At 34.3% G+C, this 20,239-nt stretch overlaps 1 protein-coding gene across 1 annotated transcript in view; it reads right to left on the bottom strand.

Annotated features, from left to right (window-relative positions):
* Positions 11,202-20,239, bottom strand: part of LOC109838732 (tobamovirus multiplication protein 2B) — a 10,052-nt gene continuing 1,014 nt past the window's right edge. Inside the window, exons 2-6 of the mRNA XM_020407155.1 lie at positions 20,150-20,233; positions 17,120-17,185; positions 16,972-17,036; positions 15,741-15,896; positions 11,202-11,511 (exon numbers count right to left, since the gene is read on the bottom strand). Coding sequence (XP_020262744.1) covers positions 15,767-15,896; positions 16,972-17,036; positions 17,120-17,185; positions 20,150-20,233 — 345 coding nt within the window. The 3' untranslated portion in view covers positions 11,202-11,511; positions 15,741-15,766. The remainder of the gene's footprint in view (positions 11,512-15,740; positions 15,897-16,971; positions 17,037-17,119; positions 17,186-20,149; positions 20,234-20,239) is intronic.

Here is a 20,239-nt window from a genome sequence, read left to right as displayed (position 1 = left end):
GTCGGATGATGTATATCTGCTTTCTCTTTCCAAAATTCCGGTCCTCTTTCTCAAGGTGGACCGCTATAAAACATAGTGGGATAACTAAGGGTAATTGTTGAATTTTTTTTTGAAGGAAAAGAAATAGGGTGAGCTACCCTGTTTATATATGCATTAAAAGAAAAAAAATGGAATATATAAAAACTGATAGTATCACTGCTGAACTGTCAGCAATATGAAAACAAAACCAAAAGAAAAACCATCACAGTAGAAGAAAAAACAAACGAAACACAAGAGGAGAGAAAGTGAAAACATAAGAGGAGATTGTCTGAAACACTACAGAACTCTTAACTCAATGGTCCGCCGAGAAATTATCTCCGACTGTATCGTGCGCACCCGTTATTGTTGAATTTGCTCTACGAAAACTACAACACCGTGGAATCTCCCAGGAGCCCGAACATGAAGAAATGAGTCTGAACTGGTGATTGTCCAAAATCTCAGTCTTATATGCGCGTATCCATTTATTATGTGATATTTGTGTATACAATATTGTCATGTGAACAAATCCAGATGTAGGTCTATTTAATTCATTCTACAGCAAACACTATTCTTGTAAAATGTGGTTTAGAATATCAAAATTACTTTTCTAGTTATCGTACGAGCCTAAACATGCCCTATATGCTACAATGTTTTCGACACTTTATCCACTGTTCAAGCTGAAGTGACATTTCTTAACATTGAAAATGTTGTTCATGTCTTTTTTTTCCCTTCTTTTTTTTCCGTTCTTGCAAATGACGAATTGAACCTTTGCGAGATGTTTTACAAATATGACTTTTTTCTAGCTCTATTATAAAAAAATAGATAAAAACGTGATAGTTGGTGTATTATTTTATTAACTAGTTTAGAAGTAAGTAAAAAAATTATCGCTAAAGTTTTTATCAATAATGATATATATAAAACCCATATTATCAATTTGGCAAAAGATATAATCCAATAAAATAATACCTATAGCAACATACGGGCTTTATACTAGTACATTTGTAATGTTTTTAAAAGTAACGTCCGCTAAATGACATCTATCTATCGTTGTGTATATATTTCTACATAACAAATCATAAAATCATAAGAGAAATGGTCCTGTATAGTCCGCCTGACCCATTTTAACCTGAAAACCCAAATGAAATAAAAAATCAATATGGGGATTCTAGACTTCTAAAAAATCAACGTACTAAATTCGAGTGCTAAATTTTCCATCCATGCACATCCCCAGTGGAAATTGTACTAAAATCGTGAAAATTGCAACTAAAGACACACGGTAATTTCCAAATTTACCAAATTCAAGTTAAAAACAATTACTATTTTAAATGCTCATCTTAATTTTGGTTTTGATTGACTAGCTCCATAAAAGTTCTCCAACCGTTCCAGTCATGATATTGAGTTACCGTCGATTAGATTCTCCCTCGTGGCTTCTTTTTCTTATCATCAAATCAAGCAAAAAGTCCTATTTTTATTCATAGCCTTTGTGAATTTTAATTAGAAAAAATTTGCAAAATAGACCTATTTTGTTAAATATTTAGCAAAATATCAAAATAGACTTCTTTTTTGCCAACAGATCAAAAAGAGGTCGATTTTGCTAAATGGACCATTCGAAACATACGGGGCTAGTAGTCCCGTATGTTTCGAATGGTCTGTTCAGCAAAACGGTCTGTTTTGCTAAATATTTAGCAAAATAGGTCTATTTTGTAAATTTTTCATGTTAATTAGCCAGATCAAGCCATTAGCAATTGCTATATAAGATTTTAGCCCAAAGGAGCGTCTGTTGCTTTTTGTGGTTCTTATTCTTGGTCTGTATTTTTGTATCCTTCGAATTAGCACGATGATACATTTGCCTTTGGGATCATCCGAAATGAGAAGTTATACAAAACATACTTCGTATTATTACGATGCCAACAGTGCTTGCATTAGTCTACATACGTTGTCAAGTTAAATAATACTTAATTTTTCGGAATCAAATACGAACTTGTGTGAAGCCTACAGGAGTGGTACTACAGGCACACCCCTAACCACGCCTTAGGTCACACCCCCTCTCTCAGCTACAGTACACGGGGCCCACTTTAGATTTTTAAAAAAAATCTAAAATGAGCCCCGTACACTATAGCTGAGAGAGGGGGTGTGACCCAAGGTGTGGTTAGGGGTGTGCCCGTAGTGTTTTCCAGCCTACAGATATAACCGAATCTTATACAAATCTAAGATGAGGACGGAAGTTAAGAGCTGTGCCTGCAGTTGCGTGCGGAATTCTTCAGATTCCTTGTGATAGCAGGTATAAGTGTGATAAGTTAAAAAAATTAGTTGACTTTCCAAATCGAATTAGATTCGTAAGGTAATGAATTTTGCTTACAACAACAAGTCCTTTTTATGGAAGAACGTATTTATTTATTTACTTATTTTTTTTAAATTAAGCCTAGCATCACATGCAGAGGAGAGAGAACTTCCGGTTTTGACAAAATTTGGCACAACCGAACTGAGTACTCATGGATTCTAAAGTTTTTCTAAAGAAAAATACATCGTTGGCGTACATAACAACAACTGCAACTATTGTGTTTTTGGCACACATGAGAAGTAAACCCAAACTTCCTCACAGGAGATCGGCATGACATTACCGTGTGATCTACTGGGCTAACCCAATTTTAGATTCAAAACTTAACCGAATCGAATGGAATAGTTTGGTTGGTTTTGCATCTGGATGGAATTTTCGCCAAACATGAAAAATGAATTTCCCTCTTACGTGTGGGCCCTGAGGTGCCTTTCCAATGTATTTAATGGCTAAATATTAGAAAACGCCCTTTAACTTTGAAAGATCTACTACTGTTTATTTATTAAGAGAAGACAGTCTTTTCGACCATATTTGTGGTGTTATACGGCCTGTTTGTTTCACCAATTTTATGGAATAGGAATGCTATTTGGACCTGACAATGACGTTTTCGTAATTAATGGATTCCAAATGAATCCTAATTCTGAGTTTGGTTCAAAAATTTTTTATAGAATTGCTAATCTATAAAGTGGCTCAAACAGTGTATATTTCAGGAAATCCAAATCCAGTCCATTTGCTAGGAATTGGGTGGAATTTCTGATACCTCTCCTCTTTTTTATTCTGATTCCTAATCCTATTCCTAATCCTTTGGGTGAAACAAACATAGAATACAAAAAAATGGGACTCCATAAAACTAAAACTTGTCTATAAATTTTTTATGGATTAGGTTGGAATCCATATATAAAATAGGATTCCTAATCCTATTCCTACCCTCTATTGAACCAAACAGGCCCTTACTTGACCAAATTTGTTGTAAACCCCATGATGTCCTTGCAACTTATAGGTTTTTTAAACAATTACAAAGGGGCAAAACTGGGTAAAAAAACGATTTCCTACGTCCTCTCATAACTTCCCACTTACCCATGTCTTAAAACCTCCATCAACATTCCCACTTGCGTTTTAAGTCTTGGGGGGTGTTGTGTTTTTCCCTTAAAATATTTTCAAAACACCACGTTAAGTATTTTTTGCAACACTAGTTTGACCCCATTATAACATTAGTATTAAACATATTATTAATATATTATATATTAATTATAATAAAATATATTATAAATAAAATGTTATAATATTTAGCTACATTATTATAGCATTATAAGTATTAAATGTAATGCAATATAATATTGTGTAATGTATTATAATATTATATTATACTTTAATGAGTTATATTATATTATAATTATTACATATTATTTTCAAATAATTATGTATTTAATTATTTTGGTATATTAATTTGTTATTGTTCTGATGATGGAGGACTTTTGATTCATCTTTTGTATAGTTTTTGTTGTGTATATAACTGTTCTTTATCTTTCATATGTTGACTATAGAAAAATAAAATTCTACTATGCACATGTATGGCTGGCTTTGGTTCATCCTTAAATCTGTGTCAACGGTGAATGACGGCAAAGCCCTCTCTTCATCTTCATGGATCTTTGGATGAAGAAAGTTATACATCACTACTAGTAGAATTTTCATTTTCTATTTTCCAACATTTTGGACACAGTTCGTGTCTTACTTTTGTAACTAAACAATTTTTGGATTCTAGATATTTTAATGAACGGGGTTCTACCCCTGTTTTTCGATCAAAAAAAATTTTGTTATTGTTATATATTATATTAATATTTTGGGAAAATTGTTACATTATTACATGCCAACTAAGCTAAAATACTCAAAATGTCCTTATCCCCTCTCGTTAATCCCTAAATCCAACGCTCTCTCATCTCCTCTCTCTCTCTCTCTCTCTCTCTCTCTCTCTCCTCTCTCTCTCTCTAAAACTAAGGGCTTTCTCAAGCTCGTCGCCCTGGCTCTCGCCCTCCTTGCCGTTCGTCAGTCGTCGCCTCCGCCAGGCCCCCAAAGCCTCCCCTCGAGTTCCGCCCGCCGCCTCCCCTCTCTCTCTGCCCGACCTCGTCGTCGTAGCTTCCCCGCCGCTCCCCGTCTCGTCCTCGACTACACCGGAGTTCACCGCTACCGCTCTTCGCCTCGCCCCCTCAGAGTTCCCTGTCAACCGTTGTCGGCAGTCCCGACCCGATTCGACTGCTCGTCGACTAGAGATCAAGAGCTGTTGATATTAATGCCAGAGAAAATAGACTATGTCGAGGGCTTCATAGTTTTGAAGGAGCAGTCTCTTCATAGCTCCTCCATTGCTTTCTCTTCCCAGCTTGAGTTCATCACTCAGCTCAAACAGGACAGCTCTAAAGTCTACTATTGCGTTGAGTTTGCTGTGCATGATTACCAAATAAAAGAAACCAATGTGGATCAAGTGTGCAATACAAACATAATTTCATTCAAATTGAAAGAGAAGAAAATGAGCTGTAAACATTTTTATTTATATTTTTTGGACTTCAGGTTGTGGAGAACTAGAACTAACACGCGGTGAATTAGAACTAACACAAGAGCCCAAGAGCCATGAATTAGAACTAGAACTAACACGCGGTGAGTTAGAACTACATAAGAGCCCAAGAGCCATGAATTAGAACTAGAACTAACATGCGGTGAGTTAGAACTAACACAAGAGCCCAAGATCCATGAATTATAACTAAAATAAACACACATTGAGTTAGAACTAACACGCGGTGAGTTAGGACTAACACAATAGTCCAATAGCCATGAATTAGAACTAGAACTAACATGCGGTGAGTTAGAACTAACACGCGGTGAGTTAGGACTAACACAATAGCCCAAGAGCCATGAGTTAGAACTAGAACTAACACGCGGTGAGTTAGAACTAACACGCGGTGAAAAGTAACAAGAGTGAGCAAGAATCAAAGTCTAGTGAATCTTAGCAGAACTAACACGCGGTGAAAAGTAACAAGAGTGAGCAAGAATCAAAGTCTAGTGAATCTTAGCAGTTGGATGACATTGAACAACATTTGGTCCTGCTCACAACTTAAATCAATGCTTGCATATTGGAAGAATATTGTCCATTTGAGCTTTTGTTGCGCAACCGTCAGCAAGCATTTTTAAAGAATAGAACTTCTTTGATAAACTGTGAATCAAACTAAGCAAGTTAATGACGTTGTAAACATTTAAAATGCCGGTGAGATTGGAAGTGATACCACGAAAATCCCACTGAATTACAAAATTTATGCTTGTTCTTTTTTTATAAGTAACAGTCTTTCTTGTGTTAGTCCTAACTCACCGTGTGTTAGTCCTAACTCACCGTGTGTTAGTTCTAGTTCTAATTCATGGCTCTTGGGCTCTTGTGTTAGTTCTAACTCATCGCGTGTTAGTTCTAGTTCTAATTTATGGCTCTTGGGCTCTTGTGTTAGTCCTAGCTCACCGCATGTTAGTTCAAACTCACCGCGTGTTAGTCCTAACTCACCGCATGTTAGTTCTAGTTCTAATTCATGGCTCTTGGGCTCTTGTGTTAGTTCTAACTTACCGCGTGTTAGTTCTAGTTCTAATTCATGGTTCTTGGACTCTTGTGTTAGTCCTAACACCGTGTGTTAGTCCTAACACCGTGTGCTAGTCCTAACTCACCGCGTGTTAGTTCTAGTTCTAATTCATGGCTCTTGGGCTCTTGTGTTAGTTCTAACTTACCACGTGTTAGTTCTAGTTCTAATTCATAGTTCTTGGACTCTTGTGTTAGTCCTAATACCGCGTGTTAGTCCTAACTCACCGCGTGTTAGTTCTAACTCACCGCGTGTTAGTTCTAGTTCTAATTCATGGCTCTTGGGCTCTTGTGTTAGTCCTAACACCGCATGTTAGTTCTAACTCACCGCGTGTTAGTTCTAGTTCTAATTCATAGCTCTTAGGCTCTTGTGTTAGTCCTAATACTGTGTGTTAGTTCTAGTCTAATTCATGGCTCTTGGGCTCTTGTGTTAGTCCTAACACCGCGTGTTAGTACTAACTCACCGCATGTTAATTCTAACTCACCGCATGTTAGTTCTAGTTCTATTTTTCACACTATCAACTAACAAATATGTAGGGTCCTTTATTGAAAATTTTCAACGTGAAACTGTGAGTCACCAAAATCAGGATATCACAAAAAGGGACATAAAATCGAATACTATTTATTAAAATTAAATCACATGTAAATACATGTTCACATCATCACCAAAAAATGTACAAGAAACAATATCTAAACACCTCCAAAATCTCAGTGCGTAGCAATGCTTATCAAACTAAGCGACTTGCTAATCAACAATTTGAATCGATCCTTGGGCTGCTGCTTCTTGAACATCCTCGACAGCTTCAAACCTTCATCGCTAGCTTCGAGGTGGCCGCGCTCGAACTCAGAGTCCTATCAATAACAACACGGCAGAGGTCGAGAGGTGGTCGAATTCAAAGTGGAGCCTGTGAGGCTAAACTTATGGCTGAACTCAAGTGAGGGGGAAGGATGAACTCAAAGGTCGGGTGGGAAGGAGGCGGCGGTGAACTCGAGGGCGAGGCGGAGAGAGAAAGCGGCAAACTCCGACGTAGTCGAGGGAGAGGTGGGGAGCGGTGGCGAGCTACGACGATGAGGTCGGGCGGAGGAGAGGAGGGGAGGCGACGGCGAACTCGAGGGGACGTTTGGGGGCATGGGCGGAGGCGACGATGGCGAGGAGGGCGAGGGCCAGGGCGACGAGCTTGAGAAAGCTCTTGGTTTTAGAGAGAGAGAGAGAGAGAGAGAGAGAGAGGAGATGAGAGAGCGCTAGGTTTGAGGGATTGATGAGAGAGGATAAGGACATTTAGAAAATTTTAGCTTAGTTAGCATGCAATAATTGCTAAAAAGGGATTGCAGCACAAAATATCATATTTTAAGGGGCTGAACCACATGGGAAAAAGTTGAAGGGGCTGCAACACATGAAGTTTCTGCTTTTGGGGCGCGGACACAATTTTCCCTAATATTTTTATAATAATGTTATTTTATTATTAATATAGTATTATACTATTATTAATATAATATAATGTTATACTATTATTCATATAATATAATATTATTAATAATGTTAATATTATGTTATTACTAGTATGTTATTAATAAATTAATATATTATAAATATTTAATATTATATAATATATTATAGTTTTTAATATGTTAGAGTTTATTAATAGTACTTTAATAATATATTAGTATTTATGATATAAATAAATATTATTATATTATGAAAATATTATTTTACATTAACATTTGTTAGCAATAAATTATTTTATTATTAAAAATTATTTTACTTTATGATAAATTATATTATTTATTACATAATATATTGATATTTTATATATTATATTACATTTACTATACAATATGTTATTATAATAATATTATTATATTCTTATGTTATTATTAATTTTTACCCTCTCAATTTTTTATAACTCATAATTATACCACTATTTATAAAGCTAATGATCCACAACCTCTCATTAACTATGCACCTCTCAATTTCTCAAATTATTTGGTCATTCACTAGAATATATTAATAATTTATAATGATAACAAAATTCATAATATATCAGAACTTATTATAAATAATTATTAATTATATAAAATAGTGAAAATACTTATTTAATATATTATTCATAAATATAAGATAATTCATTATAAGGAATTTTTAATTGTAATAAAATAGTAAAAATAATTTATTTAATATATTATTGTGCATAATAATTATCAATTATAGTATAAATAGGGGTTATTTCTTTATGTTGTAAAGAATATTACCTTGTTTGATAATTAATATCGTCTTAGTAATAAAAATTTAGACTTTATAAAGCAAAAATATTTTTATTTTGGAAAATTGATTTACATAAAAATGTTTGGACCCTTGAAATTTATAAGACATATACTTTTCTCTTCTTTTTCCCAAAATATTTAGTCATTCACTAGAATATATTGATAATTTATAACGATAATAAAATAAATAAATATATTATAATTCATTATAAAGAATTATTAATTGTAATAAAATAGTAAAAATTATTTATTTAATAAATTACTGTACATAAATTATAATTATTAATAATAGTATAAATAAGGATTGATTCTTTATGTTGTAACGAATATTACCTTTTTCGACATTATAATATTGTCTTAATAATAAAAATTGGATGTTATGAATTAGAAATACTTTTATTTAGGAAAATTACTTTATATAAAAATATTGGATCCTTAAAATTAATGAGACATACACTTTTTGTTGGCAAGTAAATGTCTTATAAATTTCAATAATCCAATATGTTTATATAAAGTATTTTTCCTAAATAATAATATTTTTAATTTATACCATCCAATTTTTATTACTAAGAATATATTAATTATCGAACAAGGTAATATTCTTTACAACATAAAGTCATATAATATTAAAAATTATTACCATTATTTAATAGATATTGTAATAAATATGTACATAACATAAATACTTAATAATATAAATAATTTAATTATTTTAATAGTGTTAGAGCATCTCCAACAGCTTCCCAATTTCCTACTTTTGGAGAATTTAGTTAGGTTTTTGGTTTAACAGATTCCCCATCTCATTCCCCAAAATAGGGATAGAGGAGAAAAAATGGGGAAGCTTCCCCAAATCTGTAGCATTTTCCAAATTTTTTGAGGAAAAAAGAGATTTTTCAAAATGAGAAAGCTGTTGGAGTTGGTGTAAAAATAATTTGAAGAATATGACTTTTGTTTCCCCATTTTGGAGAAAATTTTAGAGAAGCTGTTGGAGATGCCCTAAACTTAAACTAACGATTACATTATTATTTAATAATTATACTTTTAAATAAACTGCTTAATAACATAATAATAAGGAAATTTAAATAACTATTTAATGTGTGTTAATAATAGTTTAAGTACTAGCTTAATAACATAATAATAAGGAAATTTAAATAACTATTTAATGTGTGTTAATAATAGTTTAAGTACTATAATAGTATAACTTAAATTTTTTAATCATATTGTAATAAAATAACACTGTAAAATGTTTATATATAATTTATTAAATAATATAATATTAAATACAAATAATGTCCACGTGCAAAGCACGTGCATTATACTAGTATATTAAATTAACTATAATATAATATAGTATAATATAACATAATAAATATGTTGATAATAACTCTATATTAATTACATTTAATATATTATGTTAGATATTATATTAACACATTCTCAAACTCAAAACCAAAACAGCAAACTTAAAACACCTAAAAAGTGTTTTGAAATAAGCGTTGTGTTTTTGGTTTGAGGATGATTTAACTCAAAAAAGACCATGGTTTCCAAATGCATGGTGTTTTGTTTTTGGCAAAAACACGATAGAAACAAGTAAAACACCATAGTATCCAAACAACGCCTTTGTTGTCCATTTTGCATACATCTTCCTTCTACAAGATTCAACGCAAGAACCTCTACCTCTGATCATAAGACTTTTTTATAGGTAAGTTTCATGCATTTTGAAAGTTTTTGTTTTAGCAGATAACTATGTATATTCAAAATTTCTCATTCAATTGTCTATAATGGAATGTGTTCAAGTGTTTTCTATCTAATATTCAACCTCTCAACGTCAATAAAGTTTGAGATTCAGAATTCTTATTAAATTAGTTATTTTAGTACTTTTCAATCTAAATGTTGCGTATAACATAAATGGTAAATTACACTAAACCCCCACAAACTTTCAATGTTTTGTGGGAGACCCATATGAACTTTCAAAACCACACTGAGCATCCAATTCCTTTCTGCATTTAAATGTAGATAACACCCATAAATTAGAATAAGAAAACAACATAAAAAGGCATTTGAAAGCTATTGTGGGCTTAGTGTAATTTACCCAAAAGACATTGGGTTTCTCTGCAAAAATTATTGGGGGTTTAGTGTGAAAGTTCATAAGGGTTTTCTGCAAAATGCTAAAAGCTCATGGGGTATAGTATAATTTACCCTAACTTAAATTTTTTTTACATGATAATGTTAATCAATTCATATCATTAGCAATTTGCTATTGTCTACTCTAACAATGCTAACGAGTGTTTCCCACAAATGTGCATTGTTTATGCACGCATCGCCTGCACTAGGAATAGTAGTTATCAGATAACCAAAATTCATAAATAAAAAATATTCCTTTTTAATATATGATGTGTATATATTTAAATCAAAATTTTAATTAGAAAATAGATTTAAGATTATTTTAGACTTAAAATCAGTATATATAGATTTAAGATTATTTTAGACTTAAAATCAGTATATAAAAGTTAAGTAGAAATGGTAAGTGAATTAAAAATATGACATCATATGTGCAATAATACAAATAATAAGCTGTGATTAAATTTTAAACGAATATTTAATAAACAAATTAATCGAATATACATCTGGTTAAATTCTATTCGTTAGTAAACTCGAATACTAAAAAATATTTGTTTAGTGGTAAATGAACTACCGAATCGAATATGATCGAATAGTTATTCGAACAATTATCGAACTATTTGTTAATTATTTGGTTCATTTCCATATGATCGAATAGTTATTCGAACAATTATCGAACTATTTGTTAATTATTTGGTTCATTTCCACCCCTACCGCTAATCACCTGAAGTAAAGGGGCGGTGCGTGTTTTTCTCCCCCTCATGGGAGGTGGGGGTTGTGTTCTGCTATGTGACCTATTTTAATTCTCCAAGTGTACTTTTAGTTAGCATTCACCAAAAGTAAATAGATAGTGAACTATAAATTCCATGTGCATTATATTTATCATAAAAGCCTAAGCCTAAAAGCTGCATTATATAATTCCATTTACAGTGGGCTTGTACTTTCTTTTGTGACAGTAATACAACCCAAGGGCACACAATGAGACAGTATACGAGGGCCTGGCAAAAGAAAATTACAGAGCTATCATCCTGATCACAAGTTACTGGAGATCGAGAGCTGAAGCTCAAGCTTAAGAGCTGAAGCCGCATCGGATCTAAACATAGTTTTCACCGAGAACACTTGATAGAATGTGAAAAGGTCAAGCGAAAAATGCGAGATATTAGTTCATCTGCAGGAAAAAAACATGAAGAAAAATAGTGTGTATAAATCACAAAGAGTATAACTAACTTGTAAGACTTTTAATGAATATGTTTACTGATTTGCATGTTGTTGGATCCATACTGAATATGTTTACTTCCATCTTCCCACAGTTAATTCTAGCCTTCCCTAAATATAACCCGGATGAACACTAACCAAGCTGAAACACAAATTAATAGGTGGAAGCAAGATATGTCACACACTTTGAGTTGGCAGACTTCAATTCTATTTTGCCCAAAATAAAATGTATATGGTTTGCCAACAAAATAAAATGTAAAAGGAGCACACAGTTTCTGCAACACAAAGAAACCTGATTTTGCCAACAAAACAAAATGTATATGGTTTGACATTTTGCTTCGTAGATGATTTTCTGCAATGGGATTTATGGCTTGTATCATGCTCCCTGTTAACAACAAATTTATAAATTTTTGGCAAGTTGCTACTTGGTTGCACTAGTTTAACTTGCACAATAAGTTAGCTTCCTTTAGCTAACAAGTTGATATTTTTCTCAGCAGAAATTTGGCAACAGAAGTGACATCAAACTAGCAATATATCATAAAGTTCTCTCCATTTTTTGGAACTTGGTCAACTCGCAACACAGAAGATGTCTATATAAAGTGGAGAATAACACTACGCTGAAAAACCACAGTAGAAATAAAGAGAACAGCATACAAAGACTTAACATGGTTCAGTCAGTATCTCGACCTACATCCACGGTCAAAAACAATAGAGAAATTCACTAATCAAAAGAGAATATTACGACAAAGAGACCACTCTCTAATCTCACTTAAAACCCACTAAAGAATCACATGAAAAGAATCACTCAATAATTAACGCCCCCAACCCCCTTCTTATTTTCTGTACGAAGCACACATCTCACTTTTTAATTTCACAAGCTATTTATAGCCTTCAATCTTTATGTGAAGTAGACAAGAGAGTGAGTTGAATAGTAGTACTAGGCATATGAATAGGTGTGGTACAATCACATGCAAAATGTGTAGGAAGAGAACTCAAAAGTGAAATTTTCATCATCCCATTCAAAGTCACATTTAACAAATCCCGTATTGACTTTAAATATGAAATTTTCATCTTCCTTATTTTGAGGCGATAGATCTGCTGAAAGACGAAAATGAGCAACAAACAGAGTCCTCACAAGCTTAGCATCAAGCGTGCTAAATTTCTCTGAAACCTTATTGATGTATTTCTCTTGAAATAGAAGCAATCTTTCTTCTTGTCTGTTCCTATGAATCTCTATCTCTAAAATCTTCTTTGCTGCTCCAAAATATTTCATCTCAATCTCCTGCATGCGCTGATATTTCAACTCATCGATTTTTAACATGTCTTTAGTTGCAATCAACATACAAAAGTGAATGTATAAAAGAACCATCGTTGATCTTTTTATGATAAACACAACTATCATATTTACTCTTAGAGTAACCATGTTCAAACATTACAGTATCAAATCTCAAATACTACTACCTCAGAGATTGCTGCACTCCATAAAAAGAAACATTCAATTTGTACAAATGATCTTCTTTATCTTCAATGAACCCCTCTGACTGATGCATAAGAATTTACTCCTCAAACTCGTCATGTAAAAAAGTCATTTTCACATTGAGTTGCTCAAACTCCAAATCAAAATGAGCAATCATGGCAAGCAACACGCTGGATTAAAGTGTGATTTACAACTAGAGAGAACATGTCATTGAAGTTCATACTTTTGGTCTGATGTAGTCCTTAGCTACTAAGCATGCTTTGTATCAAACATAACATGTATATGAAGTTTGTTCTTTCTTCCTGAAGACCTATTTATAACCAACAATATTTTGCCCCATTGATGGCTTCACTAACTCTCATGTCTGATTCTTGTAAAGAGACTTCATCTATTCAATCACTGCATAAGCCTATTCTGCAGCTTCACTTTCACTAATAACCTATTTGTAGGTAAAATGCTCTGAAATCTCAACCGATTCTGCTACGCTCAAAGCGTAGGCAACCATGTCCACATAATGCTGAGGTCGAATCTATCTTTTTGCTCTTCCAGTGGCAATATCGTATTGTTGCTCTTGAGGTGTATCATCATCTAAAGTTGAACCCTTAACAGTATCAACTGGTTCAACATGAGCGCTCTCAAACCTTTCTAGATTCCTTTTCTAGATTCCTGGTTCAACAGTGTCAACCCTTTGAAGCATAGTTCTCTGACTCCATCTACTTGCTAGATTCCTTTTCGATATATTCAATATTAGCAACAAACACCTTTCTCAGGTGAGGCATAGATTTTTTTTCGTAAAAAATAACATCGCTACTAACAATAAAATTATGTGACTTGGAATCAAAACATCACAACATATATCCCTTCACCCCAGTAGCATATCCAAGAAAGCTAGTTTTCTTTGCTCTAGGTTCAAGCTTACCATCATTAAGCTGAAAATAAGCAGAGTAACCAAATACATTTAAATGAGAGTAATTAGTAGGGGCACTAGACCATCCTCTTCTGGAGTCTTAAGATCAATTACTGTAGAAGGGGTTTTGTTTACCAAAATAAGTCGTATTGATAGTCTCAACCCAAAGTTCAGCCTAAAGTCCTTTGACAAACCAACATTAAAAAGCATGTTCATTCTTTCTGCAACTCTATTTTGCTGTGGTGTATGCTGCACAATATCTTTATTCTTGCAGAATGAGTCAAGCTCTGTAGAATAGATGTCTCAACCCATTGTCGTTTCTAAGGCGTTTCACTTTCTTTCTTATGTGCTTCTCAAAGTCAAGGGTTGAGATTTGTTAAACATGACTTTTAATTAGATGAAGAGAATTTCACTTTGAATTCTCTACCTACACATTTTGCATGTGATTGTAGCTCACCTATTCACATGCCTAGCCCTATTATGCCATTCACACTTTATTCTACTTCACATAGAGATTTAAGACTATAAATTGCCTGTGAAGTTGAAGCGTGAAATGTATGCTTCTGACAGAAAATAAGAGAGTGAAATGTATGCTTCTGACAGAAAATGAGAGAGAGAGAGAGATTATTATTGGGTGACTCTTTTCATATGATTCTTAGTGAGTTTAAAATGAGATTAGAGAATAAACTCTTTATTATAATATCCTCTTTTGATTAGTGAATTTCTCAATTGTATTCACTTGTGGATGTAAGTCAAGATATTGACCAAATCACATAAAATTCTTGTGTGTTGCTCTCTTTATCTCTATTGTGTTTGTTCCTTGCTATGTTATTCTCTATTTTATAGACATCTTCTATGCTACAAAGCTCCCCTTTGCAACAAAAATGTTGCATCGTTCATAGCGACTTGGAAAGCAGAAAGTGACGTGAAGCCGTGAGCTTTTTAGGGCTTAAAAAAGTGCCAAGTAAAACAATGGTTTAGTTTAAATATGCAGAACCATCTCAGAGGAGAGGATTGTCAGGAGAAAGTGTTTTCAACTAAAGAAGGTGGAGGAGCTTCGACTGGAGATGATAATGGTGATGGTATGCTTCGATTGGAGATAGTGATGGTGAGCTTCGATTATGAGCTCAAAAAAGATGATGCTATGATGGTGATGGTGAAAGTGGAGCTTGCTGAAGAAGGATTTGGAGGAGGATCTAGATGGGCTGGATGCAACGAAGTTGGCTGGAAGTAGTGGATGAGGCTGCTGGAGTGGGGTTAGCGTTAGGGTTTATTTTCATCTTGAGTCGCGTAGAAGCAGGGCGGAGGAGAGAGAGAAGCAGAGAATTTTACTTAAGAAAATGGGTCAGGTTTGGGTTTGGGTCGGCTACAATATAAACTGGTATTTATTTTTTTAAAGTGTTGCTAAGGGCTATTACGTTTTTTTAGTGTTTAACAACATTTCTACGAGCTTTTTGCCATGTTTTTCAGTAGAAAGCGCCAAGTCCGTTTTCATTGGCCGATTTTGATGAAAGCAGAGCGCCGAGGCACCACTTCCATTTTGCAAACCGCTTAAGCGGCCAAAAGCGGGGCTTTTTTCAACAATGCACAGCTGGTTACTGGAGAAAGAAGGATGATGATGATGATGAAAGGTTGAGAGATGAGCAAAATAAGAAACCTTTCAGAACAAATTATAACCAAAAATAAAAAGCAAAAAATGGTAGAGAGACAGCCCAAACAAGACTCTTCTGACACCACGAATGAGTTGCAGTGGCTAGGAAATGCACATAGAAACGAGCAAACAATGTTTGATATTTACCATGGACAGTGATGTAATTCTCTCTTTTAGGTAGTTCCAACAACTTCCCCTGAATCTTTCTGCTGCTCCTCTAATTGCTTCGCTGGAAATGCAAACTTAAGCTGAGAGTTTTCCATATTTGATAGCAACTGGCTCACAGTCTTCAGTTGAGGAGCACTGCAAGGAACAAGGAAGGTATTAGGATGGAAGCAACACCTTTAGATTAAGGATTCCAGTGATCTTATTATAGTTAGTATCAATTGGTTGATATAAAACTATGGTGAGGACAAAAGCTAAATCTGTGATGTCTAGGTGTATAAAAAAGTGAAAAATGCAACACAACATACAATATAAATGCTTGATTTGCATCCACGAACAATGGATGCTATGAGTCCTGTCATTTTGGTGATCTTAACTATTGGCGGCAGCCTCATCCTCCAAACTTTTATATCGGTGATAACTCTACAACATGATGGAGGGGAAGAAAATTCTACTTCAGAAATGCTCTTCATTTCTATGAAGCGGATCAGCTCAGTTTCCAAGTCCTCTTTCAGGATTAAGCTGATGGGATCTTCAGAAGCTGTTATTACTACTAAAAGAAAGCAGAATAAGCATCCTACATAAATGGTAAATGCCTAGCCGTCTCTTGTACCCACATGACAAACATTTGATTCTCAATTATATATTATCAACTTGAACAGGGTCATCTTTACTTGTATAACTCTTAAGGCTTAACTACAAAAGACTATCGATAACTACCACTAGACTTTCACTTACCAACTGTCCTGAACATGTAACTAATGTGCTACCTCCTACTTTATGCAGAAAATCACACTTAAGCATTCCCATCATTTGAAACTCCAAATTGTTTTTAGAAGACAAACATGACAATGGAAAAAAGTCTTTTCTTTAAACAATAATATATAAATTAGAAAATAAAGTATTTGAGTGACAAAATAAAGCAAGATTAGACATATCACGTTGGAGCTAAATTTGTACATACAGCAATCTTTATCTTAAGCTCTTTTTATCCCCTCCTGCTCCATTCTGTCTTAGAGGTCACGAAGAAGAAAGGCATGGTTTTTTAATTGCAAGGGAACATCTCAGATGTATTCAAAGTTTCGTGAGTATTTCAAATGTTGACATGATTTCTGAGAAGAGGGCCGCCTCCTTATTGTCCAATCGACTATTCAATTTTCTACCGTTATTTCACCTAAAGAAAATGCGACCAAAACATGAAATAAAGATGAACCTCTGTAAGCTGTTCTCTGTGTAGGCATCCAAGGAAGAAATGACCCGGGGTAACTGCTCCAATACCTAATATCATGAAGAATATAAAGTTATTAGGGAAACTTGAACAAAAGTTATATTTATTCCTGGAAGTTTTGGTTGCATAATACTTGTCCAGTGTTTCGTATTGTAGATGCTTTGGCTAAGAGATTCTTGGGGAACTTCATTAGGTGCTCCTGAAAGGAGAAGAATAATAAAGTTAGAAGGGACTCTACTCCAAAGTCCAAACTTATGCACGCTATCAAGTTTCATGCCTTCGAGTTTAAATATGATGTGAGAACCATAGTCTAACAATCACGATTTACAGATTTCGCATTATCATGCATGTTAAATGGAAAAATCAGTAGTGCAAGTAGATATCTTACAGAATCAACGTAACTACAGGAAGGATTTAGAAATGGTCCGGCTGTTCATTAAGTTTAACTAGAATGTAAATGTGAAACGCACAACTAGTATGAGCGTAATTTTCATATTCCCGGCATAAAAATGCTTATTGCAGTAAGTATAAGAGTAGAGACTAGAAAGATGAGATTGCTACATTGTTGGGTCATTACATGTTTATCAATGTGACTATCTTTGGCCCGGACATTAGAATTCTACAACCAGGACATGCTTTAGACATCCCCGCCTTACTGTCTTCTTCCTCGAGTAATATTGCCTTTGACAACTTGTTTCATATTTGCACATGAATAAGAGAAATTAGGCTTGATACCAAGCTTAAATAATCTTGGCATGGCTAAGAACATTCTTCTCAAAATGAAATTATTCAATCACTGCACTGTTCTTTTCTCAAGCTAAGATATCACAAGACAGAAGATTACAAATATTCATGAGTACTGCTTCTTCTCTCTTCAACAAATTAATCAGAGAAGTTTTATAGGAGAAAGGAACTATTACTGGAAAAGGCTATTTCTGTGCTACTTAGCAAAAGTACCAACTCATGCTTCTTTGCTCTCTACTGATAATAAATTCCTCTATATTGCGCGCCAGAAATGGCAACCTCTTTTCTTTTCAAAATATCTGATCAAAGAAGTGTCAGGTTATAGAAGAGAGGGAACAAATCAGTAAAACAACTACTTAGTTAAAAATAAAAAAATCATGCCTCTGCTCTCTACTGATGATAAGAGAAGGAAAACACAGAGTAGAAATAGGGGAAAATTACCACCTCCTAGTTTTTAAAAAGATTGATCAAAATTCTGAGGACATATGGCCAAATTTGTCTGAGGACTTTGATTATGTGCCATCCCCACCCCCGCCTTCGCAACCCTAATTATCTGTCTTTCCTTCTGTTCCCTAGTTTCTTTTCAAGATTCATGAATGATAATGGGGCAAAAACTAATAAGCAGTAGAGGAGAAATTGAGGGTTGGAGCATCTATAAGAAGGCCTGGTATCCAACACGCAACATTATGCAAGGATTGTTTTTTTTAAGGACTTAAATGAGCCTAAGACTGCATGTGCATATGCTCTATGTCATGAGATGATTCACCACGTTAAGGAGACCATTCTTCATTTCTCTGGCTCATGTGTCCTAAAGGTGAAGTTTCCCTCCCAGGCTTGAGGTCTATGCTCGTAGCTGATGTCATATAGTTTTCTTACCACACGAATGGTTTCACATTGTATATTGAGAATTATGGATTATCTAAATCTCCAAAAAAAATTCTGATACCCAACTAGGAGTATGCAAACCATGTAGATATCATATTGTAGAATATGCTACTTTCAAAGTATTATTTTATCCCCTAACCTTCATATTGTCTTGGTAACCAATTAAGAAGATAACATCTATGGCTCAAGTCACACTAGTGATAGACTGACGCACTGCTTATATAGCACGAATGCATGTTCATGTCTCCAACCAGCCTCAATCATGTGTTTGACGTTGATACTCCATGTAAGCACCACAGATACTGTGCAGGAAACACCTAGCACTATACAACTCCAAACTTGATTTTACAAGGCACAAGAGGGTACTATTCCTCTTGAGTTGGTCCTGAAATTTAATAACCCCTTCGCGAGAGTTTTTAGCACTTGTACTGTTAACTTCTTCAGCAAATTTTTTTTTCCACTAGAAAAGAGTTCGGAGTTATATGGAATTATGGATTAGCCTTCTATTGACATGTGATTTTGGAGGACACACTAAATGTCACTATTAATTCATACTACATGCTATATAGGTATATATGTACTTTATAAATATTATATTATATGATATATTGATGTATATACGTAGTACTATACTATATATATAATAAGAGAGGAGAGAGAGAGAGGAGAGACTTCAGAGAGAGAGAGAGAGAAATGGAGAAACTTGGTACAGTTTTGCTCAAAATACGGATTGGTAGCTGCTGGTGCAATATGAATCTTGTCTAAGTATCTACATTGGAGTTGTTGAAGGGGTGGTTGAGGGCGATTCTATCTTCGAGTGGTGACTGTTAGGGGCAAAGGGATTATTTGCCGATTCACTACCAAGTTGATTAGCAACTGGCTACAAGGTTCCTCCATTTTCTGTATATCGTTATATGTAGTATATATATATTATAGGTAGTATTATACATACTATATGACGTATTATATATTATAATCAGTATTATAGGAGGAGAGAGACGGAGAGAGAGAGAGAAGGAGAGAAATGAGTATGCCTTTGGTACCAAGCACAAAAATTATGCTTGCGTTAGTGAGGGTGGTTATAATCCCTCCACTCATTCAAATGGTTGATACTCCCGATGCCACTTTCTCAAACCCATGTGCAAATTTTGTGGTCACCCATGTTGAATGGAGTGGGAAGGGGATTGTGCCACTTCATTACCAAACATAAAATTTGTGCTTGGTACCGAAGCATACCCATATTTTCTCGCATGATAGTATATACGTATATATATTATATATAATTTATTATTTAGTTATGTTATATATATATATATATGTTGCATCCTTCGTATTTGTAAAACCTCTCGAGGATCACAGTTTACTTGGACAAATGGGTTAAACAGACACCTGTTCCAAATAACTTCCTCAAGTTTGGTTTTCTCTTTTTATTCAACTACTACAATTACTATACCAAGTTTCATGAGCAAATAAGGCAGCAATTCAATGAAAATATCAATCTACAAAACAAAGAGAAGTGATGGGGAAAAAGGACCTGAGAAGGGGAGGAATCATGCATGAGGTGGAGGAGGTTGGAGGTGGACTGTACGGATTGGCAGATCTGATCTGCAACCGTCGCCTTCGC

Source organism: Asparagus officinalis, chromosome 4 (assembly GCF_001876935.1).
Source record: "Asparagus officinalis chromosome 4, Aspof.V1, whole genome shotgun sequence".
In the NCBI taxonomy this organism is placed as follows: Eukaryota; Viridiplantae; Streptophyta; class Magnoliopsida; order Asparagales; family Asparagaceae; genus Asparagus; species Asparagus officinalis.
The sequence above is the reverse complement of the archived record's forward strand: the minus strand, read 5'-3'. Positions and strand labels throughout refer to the sequence as shown.